This window comes from Bos indicus, chromosome 11 (genome assembly GCF_029378745.1).
Source record: "Bos indicus isolate NIAB-ARS_2022 breed Sahiwal x Tharparkar chromosome 11, NIAB-ARS_B.indTharparkar_mat_pri_1.0, whole genome shotgun sequence".
Taxonomy (NCBI): domain Eukaryota; kingdom Metazoa; phylum Chordata; class Mammalia; order Artiodactyla; family Bovidae; genus Bos; species Bos indicus.
In genome coordinates, this window is record NC_091770.1 from 95,596,449 (window position 1) to 95,611,470 (window position 15,022).

The 15,022-nt window shown below is 35.4% G+C and overlaps 1 protein-coding gene across 2 annotated transcripts in view; it reads right to left on the minus strand.

Moving 5' to 3' along the window:
* Positions 1 to 1,700: 1,700 nt before the first annotated feature.
* SCAI (suppressor of cancer cell invasion) overlaps positions 1,701 to 15,022 on the minus strand; it is a 122,967-nt gene continuing 109,645 nt past the window's right edge. For both annotated transcript variants that reach the window (XM_019970832.2, XM_070799233.1), the window contains one exon: positions 1,701 to 10,921. In XM_019970832.2, the coding sequence (XP_019826391.1) occupies positions 10,775 to 10,921 (147 nt within the window). In that variant the 3' untranslated portion in view covers positions 1,701 to 10,774. The remainder of the gene's footprint in view (positions 10,922 to 15,022) is intronic.

Genomic DNA, 15,022 nt, shown 5'->3' on the forward strand with positions numbered 1-15,022 from the left:
GGCTTCAGCAATATGTGAACCGTGAACTTCCTGATGTTCAAGCTGGTTTTAGAAAAGGCAGAGGAACCAGAGATCAAATTAACAACATCCGCTGGATCATGGAAAAAGCAAGAGAGTTCCAGAAAAACATATTTCTGCTTTATTGACTATGCCAAAGCCTTTGACTGTGTGGATCATAATAAACTGTGGAAAATTGTGAAAGAGATGGGAATACCAGACCACCTGATCTGCCTCTTGAGAAATTTGTATGCAGGTCAGGAAGCAACAGTTAGAACTGGACATGGAACAGACTGGTTCCAAATAGGAAAAGGAGTTCGTCAAGGCTGTATACTGTCACCCTGTTTGTTTAACTTATATGCAGAGTACATCATGAAAAACGCTGGGCTGGAAGAAACACTAGCTGGAATCAAGATTGCCGGGAGAAATATCAATAACCTCAGATATGCAGATGACACCACCCTTATGGCAGAAAGTGAAGAGGAACTCAAAACCCTCTTGATGAAAGTGAAAGTGGAGAGCGAAAAAGTTGGCTTAAAGCTCAACATTCAGAAAACGAAGATCATGGCAATCGGTCCCATCACTTCATGGGAAATAGAAGGGGAAACAGTGGAAACTGTTTATTTTTCTGGGCTCCAAAATCACTGCAGATGGTGACTGCAGCCATGAAATTAAAAGACGCTTACTCCTTGGAAGGAAAGTTATGACCAACCTAGACAGCATATTCAAAAGCAGAGACATTACTTTGCCAACAAAGGTTCGTCTCGTCAAGGCTATGGTTTTTCCTGTGGTCATGTATGGATGTGAGAGTTGGACTGTGAAGAAGATTGAGCGCCGAAGAATTGATGCTTTTGAACTGTGGTGTTGGAGAAGACTCTTGAGAGTCCCTTGGACTGCAAGGAGATCCAACCAGTCCATTCTGAAGGAGATCAGCCCTGGGATTTCTTTGGAAGGAATGATGCTGAAGCTGAAACTCCAGTACTTTGGCCACTTCATGTGAAGAGTTGACTCATTGGAAAAGACTCTGATGCTGGGAGGGATTGGGGGCAAGAGGAGAAGGGGACGACAGAGGATGAGATGGCTGGATGGCATCACTGACTCGATGGACGTGAGTCTGAGTGAACTCCGGGAGCTGGTGATGGACAGGGAGGCCTGGCGTGTTGCGATTCATGGGGTCGCAAAGAGTCAGACACAACTGAGCAATTGATGTGATCTCATATAGTGCACTCTGAATCATTAGAAAAACCACGCTAGTGTCAGCACACTACGTTCATTTCACTAGTCACGAATGGGCCTCCAACTTTTGACAGATGAAGGAAGTCCAGACAGGTAAAACTGCCTTGTACAAAGGTACAGTACAAATTGGTAAACTACATCGGGTCTCCGGACTCAACGCCAGCTGAGGCAGACGTTCCACACTGAAGCTCTATGTGTTTCTGCCCAAACCCAACACCAGCCGGAGCGCCAGCAGCTTTATCTCAATTCCCTGAAACAATCCTGCCCTCAGCATGTCCCAGTTCTGACCACGAGGAGCAGGGCAGGGAAAAAACCAAGACTAGGACTCAGAAGAAATTTACTGCAACAACACCAAGGAATCCTAAACCTCAAATGGTTTCAACTGTCTGAAGAATTATCTGAAAAGAAGCAAACCCTGTCCAGTTTAGCGCTTATGTTGTTAGCAATTCTGAAGAAGTAACAAAAACTTTAAGCAAATAATTTTAATGTTTATTTTTATATTGATGATACACTTAATATATATGTGAATTCAAGATACAAAATTCATTTACAAGAGTTCACACCTGATGAATGTAATCACATTCCTAGAGAGAACATTTATCAATGCAAAAATGTCTTCAATACACTGATGACAAAAATCAAATCTTCTGTAATCTTATTCAATAAACATCAAAACAATGTTTAACTCTTCATCCTCTAGTATTTAAGTGCCCCTCAAGGTGGTAGGCACCATGTAACAGAAGAAAACATTGGAAAAACAAGGGCCTACTGAATCCTCTGCAGAATCACAGTGTTTACTCTGAAATTCATTTAGTGAAGTAGTAGAAGGCTTGCTATCCTTTATGACAAATCACATATCACACAAGAGTCAAAAGTGATGATCAGGAAAATAAAATGTTTTGGTAACTTCTTAATTTCTAAAATCTATGACATATTAACCATAACAGACATAGCAGAAAATGCTGCTGAGAAGGAACACAATAAAAAAATCCTTAAGAGTATGTATGGCTTAAGCAATTTAGAAACACAACAGGTAAGACTTTTACAATGCCACAATTGTTCAAGTCAAATGATATTGACAATGTAATTTTCCCCCTTAGTCACTGGTAGTAAATAGCCCCTTCAAATGTAATTCTATTGAGAACACATATAAAACTAGTGAATCCAAACGGTTTGTTGCGCTCACCGAGCTGAGCTGATGGATTTTGTTCTAAAGTATTAACCCACAATACCCAAAATTTAATACAGATGAGCAACAAGACTACATTTCAAGGATTACAGTGATTTGTGAATAGCTAGATAGGCAACCAAATAGTTTCATCATTTGCACAACAGATTAGCAGCACTTGGTAAGTACGGTTATGTGAAAATTATTGTGCTTCAATCTCTCAAAGAGAGCTAATAAATATAACTCTAGAATCCTTATAGTGTACAATTCTATAACATTTCAGTTACAGACAAGCACAATTTTTAAAAAGTATTTCACACCACTAGAAAATCAAATAATTATATTTTCCAAATGTAATTTCTTCTATGATCGAAACAAGTGCATTTCTGCCTAATATCCATAATATAGACAATAGGTTCACCATTATTTTCAGGGAAAAAAGATCAAGTATAACATTTTAATTCCTATTTGATTATCTTAACCCTTAGTGATGATATAAATAAAAAGATATTCAACCTTACAATGGAAAACTACTCAGAGAAAATAATAATGTGGCCTGAAATGACAAAATTCTTTAGTGCTAAGTAGGAAATGACTTAAAACTGCTTTATCACATTCAATGATGAATGAAACCACTACTTTTACTGGTGCTACACAGTGAAGATAACCTATTTGAATAAATTCTTTCACTTGTAAGCTCTACTATGAAAATGTAGGACATTGCATCTGCCTTTCCTATTACCTAAAACCTTTCTACTTTGACAGGAAGAAGCCTCCAAAATATATCTGATTGTTGAGTGGCAAGGTTTATTAAAAAACAATAAATAAAAAACAGCTGGAGAACTAGCCATATGATCTATGGGACAAAAGGCATGTAACCACATAACTATAAAAAGCCACAAACACAAAATCCTAAGATATTTTACTGAACCATTGAGTTCTTTTTAATAAAAGGTAAACAAGAGTTTTTTCTTTTTTTAAAAAAAACTCATTCTGCAAGAAATAGGAATAAAAATTATTGCCCTAAAATATTTTAAGCAATTTTTCCTGCAGATTTTTAATACATCACAACACATAATCTAGAAAAAAGTAACATGCAAAGAAGGGTAGGAATAAGGTTTTTGTATTTAGAGTTTATTTTGATATCGTTTGGAAATGATTACTTTGGGTTAACATATATGACCAGTTTGTATTTTACAATGGTTGATCTCACTGATTTGATGTTTCAGAAGACTTAGGGGTCAAATCGTAATGTTTACAAATGTTAATTTTCAATCATGGATAAGTGGACATTCACAACAGTTTCAAAAGAGAAAAGAATATTAGTGATATAACACAAAATTTCAAATGTTTACTGCACGCCTAAAGGAAGGCTAGCTATAATTTACCATCTCATTCTGAAAAGTGACATAAACCCTCAGGCTATTAACTTTTATTTCATAAGCCTATCAGAAAAGTAAAATAAAATCTGAACCCTGAAATTACCAACATCTCAATAAACAATACTACATCTAAAAAGATGATTGTCTTACGATATAGACAGGAATTAACCACCAAAATAGGAAAATATTCCCAATTTATAGTCTGTTCTATGACCAAATTCCAGCTAGATGATTAAGTGAATCTGGAGTGCAGAATTACTATATCTCAAAGTACTAAAAATCTCTGAAGTCTTGTTCAAATATGTTTTTTTAAAAAATCATACTGCTTAGAATAGTTTGATAATTAATTTAAAAAATAACTTTAAAAAACAAATTAACAAAAATATTTTTAAATTAAGAAATGGTGCTTCAGTTATTAAGGAACAATGTTATACTAAATGGAATTTTTCTCAAAAGTCAATAGTACACCAAACCAATAAAGGGAAAAATATCAATTTTAGCTTAAGAAAACAATTCATATCTACAGAATTCCAAAGGAAATATTTCTATGGCATCAACAAACTAGTTCCACTTATTACATTTGTCTTTATACTCATTTAAGGGCATGTCCCTCCAGCATCATTCTGACATCCTTCCCTTCAAAAGGTGATTGTTTCCATTCACATACCAGTTATTCTTCCTTAAACACAAGGCATGTTTAAGAAATCTCTGTATTCAAAAATTCAGTGAAGCTGGAACACAGTATAATACTATGTTTTGAAATTCTAGTTTGAGTAAGATGAATTGCCTTAAAAAAAAAAAAAAACTTTTTTTAAGGTAAAGTGGTCACGGTATCCAGTGACAGATTGGAGGTACAGCATGAACAGGTATGAAGTATCGATGTCTAAGACAGCAGGAGAACAGGGGGAGAGGGCGTGGTTTTCTAAGCAATTTTTTATTTAACTGCAAAGTAACTGGCTTGACAACTGTTAGAGAGCCAGAGGTCACAGTCATAATGTCAACCTCATCTACTACACTTTCTGTTGCTGCTGCTCTTCTCAAATCAATGTCCACGTTAAACGTGAGTCAGTTCCATGAATTTTAAATAGCATAACATCTGCTCTGCTACTCTCCAGTTGCAATAAATAACTTGGTTACTAAAACATCAGACACTATGAATGTTTTCACTGATTTTCTCAGAAATAGTACACTGCCAAATTTTATGTGCTTAAGAAAAAAGTTATTATAACTATTTGAAATGTAATATTTTAATTGAGAAGTGTTATGACTACTTGGCTGTTATATTAAAACTACAGTGAAGAGGCAAACATAACATATTGGGGGATGGCAGAATTGATTTCTGACTTTTTAAGATAATTTCAAGTTGGATCAGATGGATTTAATCTTCTGAAGAACAATAGGGTAAACAGTTTTTTGCAGTTATACTTTATCATGCAAAAAAAAAATCCACTTAATTTTTGTGGTGAATATATTCAAGTGTATATTAAAACATCTCCTACACTCTTCCATGCAAATGAACATGCCCAGTGAAGACAGGAGGAGCCGAGCACCGATCTCCGTGATTTTCCATAGGTTCACATATTGGCACTGCACATATAAACTACCCTCTTATCCTCCCGTACCTGTCATTCTTGGGAGAGGTTTGAAGGCCCTGCTTTTATATATAGCACGCCACATACCTACTGTTAAGAATCCTGCTTCATGCGTGAATATATCAATTTGCAGAACACAGTGGTCTCACAGAGACAAAGAAATACATCTGGAGGCATTTTATTCACTGGAAGCATTTTCGCAGATGAGTGGACTCATCTTTGATATGCAATTCCAATTAAGAAAAATCTATAGCTAGAAATGCCAAGACAGAACTTAATCACAGCTGCTGCAAATATACAGGTTTATCAACCTCCTGTTCCTCATTAAATTTGACCCCACCTAAGTAAAGCCTTCTACCTAATGCCCCCTTTTTTGCCTCATAGAGACATATAAAATGAGACACACTAGTGAAAAAAAAAATTCTTCCAAAATTAAACTGTGGTAGCAGGTATTAAAATGGCAATTAGGAACATTTCCCTATTTCCTATCTATTTTGAAATGTGATCAAAGTAGTATTTTCCATTGCCCCTTGATTCTCAATATAAATACATGTGTTACTAAGTAATAATACCCAACTACAGTCAAGAAAATAAAGGACTAATATAGCTTAAGAACCTGCTGGTGTCTCAGTTTCACATACTTAGGTTTTTCAGGTTTATATCACAATTTATCATCAGTTTAAATGAAAACTGGCAGATGATTTTTAAAGCTAAGAATATCCAGCTTTCTGTTAACATCTTCATATCCTAATTTCAACTCCAAAATAGCCCATTTTACCCAAACACAAGCCCCTCAAAATAGAGGCTCATGATTGAGATACAGCCACAACCTAATACAGCAGCATGAACAATGCCACTATGATGTCCTCACAGAACTTAAATAAATTCAGCCCACAATGGGTATGGGTATATAATATACACATACTGTATCATTGCATACCATATATTTACAGCTATGTACATATATACAAAAAGTATACACAGAGATTGCATTCAGCATCACCAAAATATATACATGCCATTGCAAATAAAATAAGAATTTAAAATAAATAAGGACAACAAAAGAGCCCTCAATGTAAATATCCTTAATACTCTCCAAACACACATACAGGAACATAAACACCCAAAATATCACCAGGAGATTCATAACATTCATATTCATATCAAATCTGTTTACTCACTTAGGGTGGGGAGGTGGTTCTGAATCACAGGCAGTAGCCAAGTTTGCGGACCTTGGTACCTTACTATATTTCCTGTCTACAATGTTCTCTATCAGACTGATGACAAGTCTCTGTGGATAACTAAGTACAAGATTTTTCAACTGAATCCAAAACCCTTCTAAGACACAGAAAGTTACTAACTCACACAGGTCAGAGATTAAACTGGGAAAAGAATACCAACAAAAGCTCCCCTAATTGATATATAAATCAGATTTGTTGCTTTTCCCTTTACCTCAAAGAAATTCAGTTCAATAACCACCTAATGTCTTACAGGGAATTCTACTGCAAGAAGAAAACAAAGCATAGTAGCCACAGTGAGGAAAAAAATAAAACTCAGATCCTTTACTAGGAAAATTTCAGTCATGACTAGATTGCACTTTCCTTTTATAATCTCAAAACATTTCAACTTGGTAAAAATATAAAGAGAACAATAAATTCTATGTGCTTTGAGAGGTTTTTGAGAGCACCACTTCCTAGGAAGAAAACACACATATATACATACACAACGAATATATCCTGGCTAAAATCAAAGATAAAATGTCTGACTTGTGGATTTTTAAAAAATAATTAATAAATAAAATTTTGCTAGGGCTGGACTGATTTACTGGTTTCAATATTTGATATATTAAACAAATACCATAACTTTTGTGCCAAAATCTAAATCTCTAATTATTTCTTTCTTGTTTGTCATAGAAAGTAACCTGAGCTACCGGGAAAGACTGGGCTGAGAATAGGAGATCTGAGTTTTAGTTCTGGCTCCATCTTTATGGAAAAAACTGACAGCTTTTGAGGGTCTGAGTTTTCTCTTCTGTAAAACAAAGAAGACAGTTGCTTTACCAACTTCAGAAACATATAGATAAAGAAAACAATTTCATTGTGCTTAATTTTGTTTTGTATTTAATTTTCACTTTATTTGTACATAACTTACTTCTTGCACTTTTACACTATTTTGTTTATAGTGATTCTTAAGTGAGGTGAGAGTCTGTATCAGAATCTCCAGGAGGGGAGTTTGTGTGATTTGAAAGCAAAAAAAGTGTTCTTTCCCATTGCTTTGCTTTGTTTTTCATTCCAAAATTTAAATTTCTATGAATTCTAAAAATAAATAAAGGATTTGCCATTTTAATATTCATAAAGGGGGGGCAGGACATTGAAAAAAATGAGATTCTTCTCTGCCACTGCCATCTTGACCTTACCATTAAGTGATTGTCCTTTTTCATTTCCTCTTCCTTTATTAAAGTAAGGCCTTAAAATGTAGAGGCTGGGGGACTTCCCTGGTAGTCCAGTAGCTAAAACTCTGGGCTCCCAATGCAGGGGGCCCAGGTTCGATCCCTGGTCAGGGAACTAGATCCCACATGCCTCAACTAAGACTCAGTGCAACCAAATAAATAAATATATATTTAAAAAAAAAAAAATGTAGAGGCTGGGTAATGGGTCCAAGAGCACTCATTAAACACTGTGCATGTTTCAAATTTTAAAGATAAAAAGTAAAAAAAAAAAAAAGAAAGAAAGAAAAGACAAAGGAATATGACATGTTTGCACAAATGTAACCTTTCCAAGAAGGCCTACCTTGATCGGTCTTTGAAATTTTATTCTCTCTCTAAAAACAAAGGAAACATTTTCCTTAGCACACTCTTAAATTTTCTTTATACTGTTTAAAACTTTCTAACATAAATTATGTATTATATTTATTGCCTGATTTCTTCTACTAGAATATAAGCTCCATGAAGACGAGGATGGTTAAGTCTACTTTGTCTGTTTGACTAATGCCTAGGACCAAATCTGGAGAACAGCTGTTGCTCAATATACGTGAATGAAACAATAGTTTAGAATTTTCTTGTATAGCTTTCCTCTCAAGATCAGTTCACTTAAAATTTTTCACCACTGGTAAGGAATTACACTACTATTAGCTTAAGGAGGAATGTCATCATCTAAACACTGGCTGTGATTTCTAAGATCCCTTGTTCTTAGACAAACGTGTTTCTACTAACATAACCTCTAATTTCTTTCCGGAAAGTCTCTGAACTACTTTCTACAACCAATAAGTGGGACTCAAATATTTTCTTGAACAAAAACTAGGTAAAAATGATCTAGGAAAGGAAATACTGTGTACATCATAATAAGGGAAACCAATTTTCCAAGCGGCAGGGGTGGCAAAATCAGTCTTTCAGAACCAAGAATTCAAATTACAGAACCAGAGAACTGGATTGAATCTTGGGCCAAGGCCTTCATTTAACAGGCCAGAGTGCTAAAAAGCAGACATGAAGACATTTGTCAAAGGACAAGCAGCTAGTTAGCAGGAAAGCCAGGATTAGAACTCAGATCTCCCAGTTCTCAAACCACTGTTCTTTACGTTAATCAGGTGAGGATAAAGCTCAGGGTGATAATATTATTTTAAGCATCAGAGAACAGGACAATATGTGTTGTTAGGAACATTACTGGCACAGAACTTCAGGGGAATTGAAACAAGAGGTCAGATAACTAAGGATAATCTATTGCTGTAGTCCAGGTGAACAGTTATGAAAAGAAAATGATGAAGTTTAGTAAGGTACTGGGGGAAAAAACAGGAAAGTAGTCCTTATCTGACAATGAAAACCCACTTGCAAAGAAAATCTCTCTTTGGGGCTTTTCCAAAGACTTCTGAAATAACGTTTAAAATAACAAACAAAATTGACTTTTAAAAAGTTAATTAAAAAACCCACAAAGTCCCCCAACCCAGGAACAATAGCTTTAAGACTTCAGATGAAAAATCAACAAAGTGGAACAGGTATATGCATAACTTAGATCCAAATAATTCTCTATGTCAGAAATAAAAATCAAGTTTAAAATATTACAGTAAAATTTCCCTAGGAACATAGTAAAGAGGCACCAACAGCACACACCTCACTTCCCCTGGGACTGCCAGAAGTAGACTGTGAGCCTGTGGAAAATTAGGCAGAAGGGCTTCTGATTCATAGATTTCTCAATCTGAAAGCTGTGGAGTCAGAAGAGGGGTAAGAAATCATAGCTAGTGCCTGTGAATTTGATGAAGGGGATAAAAAGGAAGAAAACAACTAAAAAATCTTTATAAATATTATACACCGAGTCCTATATAAAATAATAAAAAAAAACTTGTGCATGAAGTAGAAAATAGTGAATATATGGAGTTTCTAAAAACTTCACTTCCAAATTGTCAATGCAAAAGCAACTTCCATTTTAGGTTAAATAATAAATTCAGTTACCCTCAACTAATATTAATAACATCTCTGACTTACTTTGAAGTTTCATCAATCTGAACCAGGCAAAAAGATGACCAACTCTGCAGTGTATGCCACAAACTTCAATCTATATAGCCTTCAAACTTGATCTCATTAATAAGAGTTTAAATGGAATTCCTATGGAAACACTGGATCATGAAACCAACAATCTGATTTTTTTGACGGAAAGATTTAAAAGCTGCTCTTTTTCACTTCCTTTTCACTTCCAGCATTCAAAAACTACAAAGAAAACAAAATATGCAAATATATATCATGATAGCACAGGACTCACACATTCCAAATGATATTTATCATCTAAAGACCCCAATTAAAGATTTAGCTTTTCAGACACAAATCAATGCTTTACAGTTTCTGAAATTTTGACAGCATTTAAACGAATTAAATACTTTCAAGAACTATAACTTGATTATGCTTCAAAGAATCACACATTTTTCTATCTATTGATACTAACTTGGAATGAAAAGAAATATTATGGAAGGGCTATGATCTTGATTTTGAGTAGTCCATGCTGGCTAGTTTCACTTCTGTGAACAATTATGTATTTTCCAAATCCACACATATAAGGTCCAAGTATAAGAGTTGGATTTTCCTCATTATACAAAAATAAATGATTTACTCTTCTCAGGGTGAGAACAGTAACTATTTGAGTGCAGGATTAGATGTTAGAGGTAAGTACCCATACCTCAAAACCAAAAAATAAAAATTCCAAGATTAATCGAGGTTTTAATAAAACACCTGAAAGATTGTATTTTAAAAGTTACCCTAAAAGTTTGAACGATTTTTTCAGTTTGTTTTTAAAATGGTGGTCCTAAATTGAAAAATAAAAACTAAATAACACCACTATGTATCTGTCATCACATTAGAAAACTGCACCATTTAAAATCTGTGGCAAATGAAAACGTGTTTCAACAAGAGGATTTTTGCTTTAATAGTCGTCTATGGTATTCTCAAGGAACACGTTTCGCACATCCAGAATGGATGCTAATTCCAAAATGTGCTTCTGGAGATGAGGGTTCTCCACTGTTTCATCCCTTGGCAGCTGTGGATATGATTCTGGATAATTCCGTGTTTCCTGGTAAACAAATAAGAGAAAAGTCAAGTTACACAGTTTGAAGAAAGAAAATTTTACATGTTAATATTACTGTTAACATTAATTATACACATTAATATTACTGTACACGTTAATATTACTGTTAACATACTTGAACTTGTCATTAAGTTACTATTTAAGAGTAACTTGATATGTATTTTTCTCCTTCATATCAGAAATATTTTTGTTGAGTATACAAAATTGCTGACATTTGACCATTTTGACCCTAGAAAAACAATAATTTCTTATGGTTCAACCCAATATTTTCATTTAGCGAGTTATTTCACAAGTATTTAATGGGACCTATCATTTCTATGTTAAATTATGGAAACCACATAATTCCTACTTGCTGGGGGGCAGAAATGCTAGCTTATATAGAATTTGAACAAATATTTATTTAATGAATAAATAACTGAATGTTATAGTGGAAATTTGAATGAGAGAAAAGACATGAGAAAGCTTGAAAAGGTCAAATTAATGGACCTCTGCATTTTAATTATAGGAGAAGGAGAAGTCAAAAATGACTAAGATTTCAGGAAAGGATGACTCAAACAAGAGTTGAGATCTACTCAGAGAAAAAGAGATGTAAAGGAGGAGATACTTTGGGGATAGTACATAACTTTCAGGTTTTAGGTATATTTTATTTAAGATAATGGGCTATACAAAGAGAACTGCCCATCAACCAGAATTTGAAAATTCAGGGCTGTATCTCAGAAGACAGGTTTGAGCTGTCTGTCATACTATTTTGATATACTATTCTATATGCATATATATTATTCCATATGCACATATATGTATTCATATACTATATGCACACATAATAAATACACTGATATAATCTGTATAAAGATAAATATTAAAGCTATGAAAATGGCTGGGATTTCTGAGCATATTAGCAAAGAGAGTGGGAAAAAAAAAAAAAGAGTCCCTGGAAAGAGAGATGAAAGATCATGGGGAAAAAAAAAAAGGACAGAAAGGGACCAACGTAGTTTTTGTAATTAAATGGAAGCAAAAGGAAATAATTTCAAGAATCAAGTGATTCTCACTTGGAAATTCATCTTGATTTGGTACTTTGTATTGTACAGGAGACAGGGATCAAGACCATTCCCATAGAAAAGAAATGCAAAAAAGCAAAATGGCTGTCTGGGGAGGCCTTACAAATAGCTGTGAAAAGAAGAGAAGCGAAAAGCAAAGGAGAAAAGGAAAGAAAGAAACATCTGAATGCAGAGTTCCAAAGAATAGCAAGAAGAGATAAGAAAGCCTTCTTCAGCGATCAATGCAAAGAAATAGAGGAAAACAACAGAATGGGAAAGACTAGGGATCTCTTCAAGAAAATCAGAGATACCAAAGGAACATTTCATGCAAAGATGGGCTCGATAAAGGACAGAAATGGTATGGACCTAACAGAAGCAGAAGATATTAAGAAGAGATGGCAAGAATACACAGAAGAACTGTACAAAAAAGATCTTTACAACCCAGATAATCACGATGGTGTGATCACTGACCTAAAGCCAGACATCCTGGAATGTGAAGTCAAGTGGGCCTTAGAAAGCATCACTACGAACAAAGCTAGTGGAGGTGATGGAATTCCAGCTGAGCTATTCCAAATCCTGAAAGATGATGCTGTGAAAGTGCTGCACTCAATATGCCAGCAAATTTGGAAAACTCAGCAGTGGCCACAGGACTGGAAAAGGGCAGTTTTCATTTCAATCCCAAAGAAAGGCAATGCCAAAGAATGCTCAAACTACCACACAATTGCACTCATCTCACGCGCTAGTAAAGTAATGCTCAAAATTCTCCAAGCCAGGCTTCAGCAATATGTGAACTGTGAACTTCCTGATGTTCAAGCTGGTTTTAGAAAAGGCAGAGGAACCAGAGATCAAATTGACAACATCCACTGGATCATGGAAAAAGCAAGAGAGTTCCAGAAAAACATCTATTTCTGCTTTATTGACTATGCCAAAGCCTTTGACTGTGTGGATCACAAGAAACTGTGGAAAATTCTGAAAGAGATGGAAATACCAGACCACCTGATCTGCCTCTTGAGAAATCTGTATGCAGGTCAGGAAGCAACAGTTAGAACTAGACATGGAACAACAGACTGGTTCCAAATAGGAAAAGGAGTCTGTCAAGGCTGTATATTGTCACCCTGTTTATTTAACTTATATGCAGAGTACATCATGAGAAACGCTGGACTGGAAGAAACACAAACTGGAATCAAGATTGCCTCAGATATGCAGATGACACCACCCTTATGGCAGAAAGTGAAGAGGAACTCAAAACCCTCTTGATGAAAGTGAAAGTGGAGAGTGAAAAAGTTGGCTTGAAGCTCAACATTCAGAAAACGAAGATCATGGCATCCGGTCCCACCACTTCATGGGAAATAGATGGGGAAACAGTGGAAACAGTGTCAGACTTTATTTTTCTGGGCTCCAAAATCACTACAGATGGTGACTGCAGCCATGAAATTAAAAGACGCTTACTCCTTGGAAGGAAAGTTATGACCAACCTAGATAGCATATTCAAAAGCAGAGACATTACTTTGCCAACAAAGGTTCGTCTAGTCAAGGCTATGGTTTTTCCTGTGGTCATGTATGGATGTGAGAGTTGGACTGTGAAGAAGGCTGAGTGCCGAAGAATTGATGCTTTTGAACTGTGGTGTTGGAGAAGACTCTTGAGAGTCCCTTGGACTGCAAGGAGATCCAACTAGTCCATTCTGAAGGAGATCAGCCCTGGGATTTCTTTGGAAGGAATGATGCTAAAGCTGAAACTCGAGTACTTTGGCCACCTCATGCTAAGTGTTGACTCATTGGAAAAGACTCTGATGCTGGGAGGGACTGGGGGCAAGAGGAGAAGGGGACGACAGAGGATGAGATGGCTGGATGGCATCATTGACTCGATGGACGTGAGTCTCAGTGAACTCCAGGAGTTGATGACGGACAGGGAGGCCTGGCGTGCTGCGATTCATGGGGTCGCAAAGAGTCGGACACGACTGAGCGACTGATCTGATAGACTACAATTTTGTCAAACATTTAAAATTTACTGAAAAACTGAATAACTACTTTTCGATACATCTGACAGTCCATATATTCTAACGTCATTTAAATTTCTATCAGTAGGCATCAGTAATTACATATTACAGAGACCAAATTTTCATTTTACCACACTAAATACTATAAGGAGTAACAATAATGAAAAGTTCAAAATTCCTAAAAAAAAAAACCAAAAAACAATAAAACCAGGAACTGGTAGGGGGTTACTGTACTCTCAACAATTCTCCCAGCTTGCACAAGGCTCAGACACATCTAAATTCTGACCACACACCTCTAGAGCGGGGAATATGTATTGAAACATGGATATATGAAAGAGAACGCAGAGAAATAATAGGCTGAAATAAGCCTGCACCTGTATGCTAAACATCACTTTATTAAAGTTCCCCTTAAAAAGCTTAAAAACAAGCCATGGAAATATCAAAGAAATGTTCAAGTAATTTAACTCCTGCCAGAACCAAAGCCCAACACTCCAAAGAAAAACAACAAAATCCAGAATTCAACATTAGAAAATTTACAGTGCTCACAGTCTAACAAAAATTACTAAACATACAAAGAATTATAAATATGAGACTCCTGACTAGTTAAAAAAACAATAAAAACAAACCTATAAATGATAGAGAATATAGTATTAGAAGGTAAAAACTTTAGCTATTCCTATTCATTTAGAGAACAAAAGAAAAGATAAATATGAGGAGGAGAAAAATGGAAAATATTGTAAGAACCACAAAGAACTACAGATGAGAAAAATATAATCCCTGAAATGAAAAACTCAAAGGTTAGAGGATTAAAAGAATATCAGTTACTGCAGAAGAAAACATCAGTAAAGTTGAAGACAGCAGCAGAAACTTAGACAGAAAATAGACATTTTTTAAAAAGTGAAAAGCATCTAAATAGACCTGCTTTCACTTTAAAAAAGAAAAACTGAAGTGAAAATCAGGAACTGAAGGACTATTAGGTCATTTGACATGTATGTAATTGATGTCCCAGAAGGAAAGAGAGGAGTGAAGAAAAAACGTTTGAATAAATTATG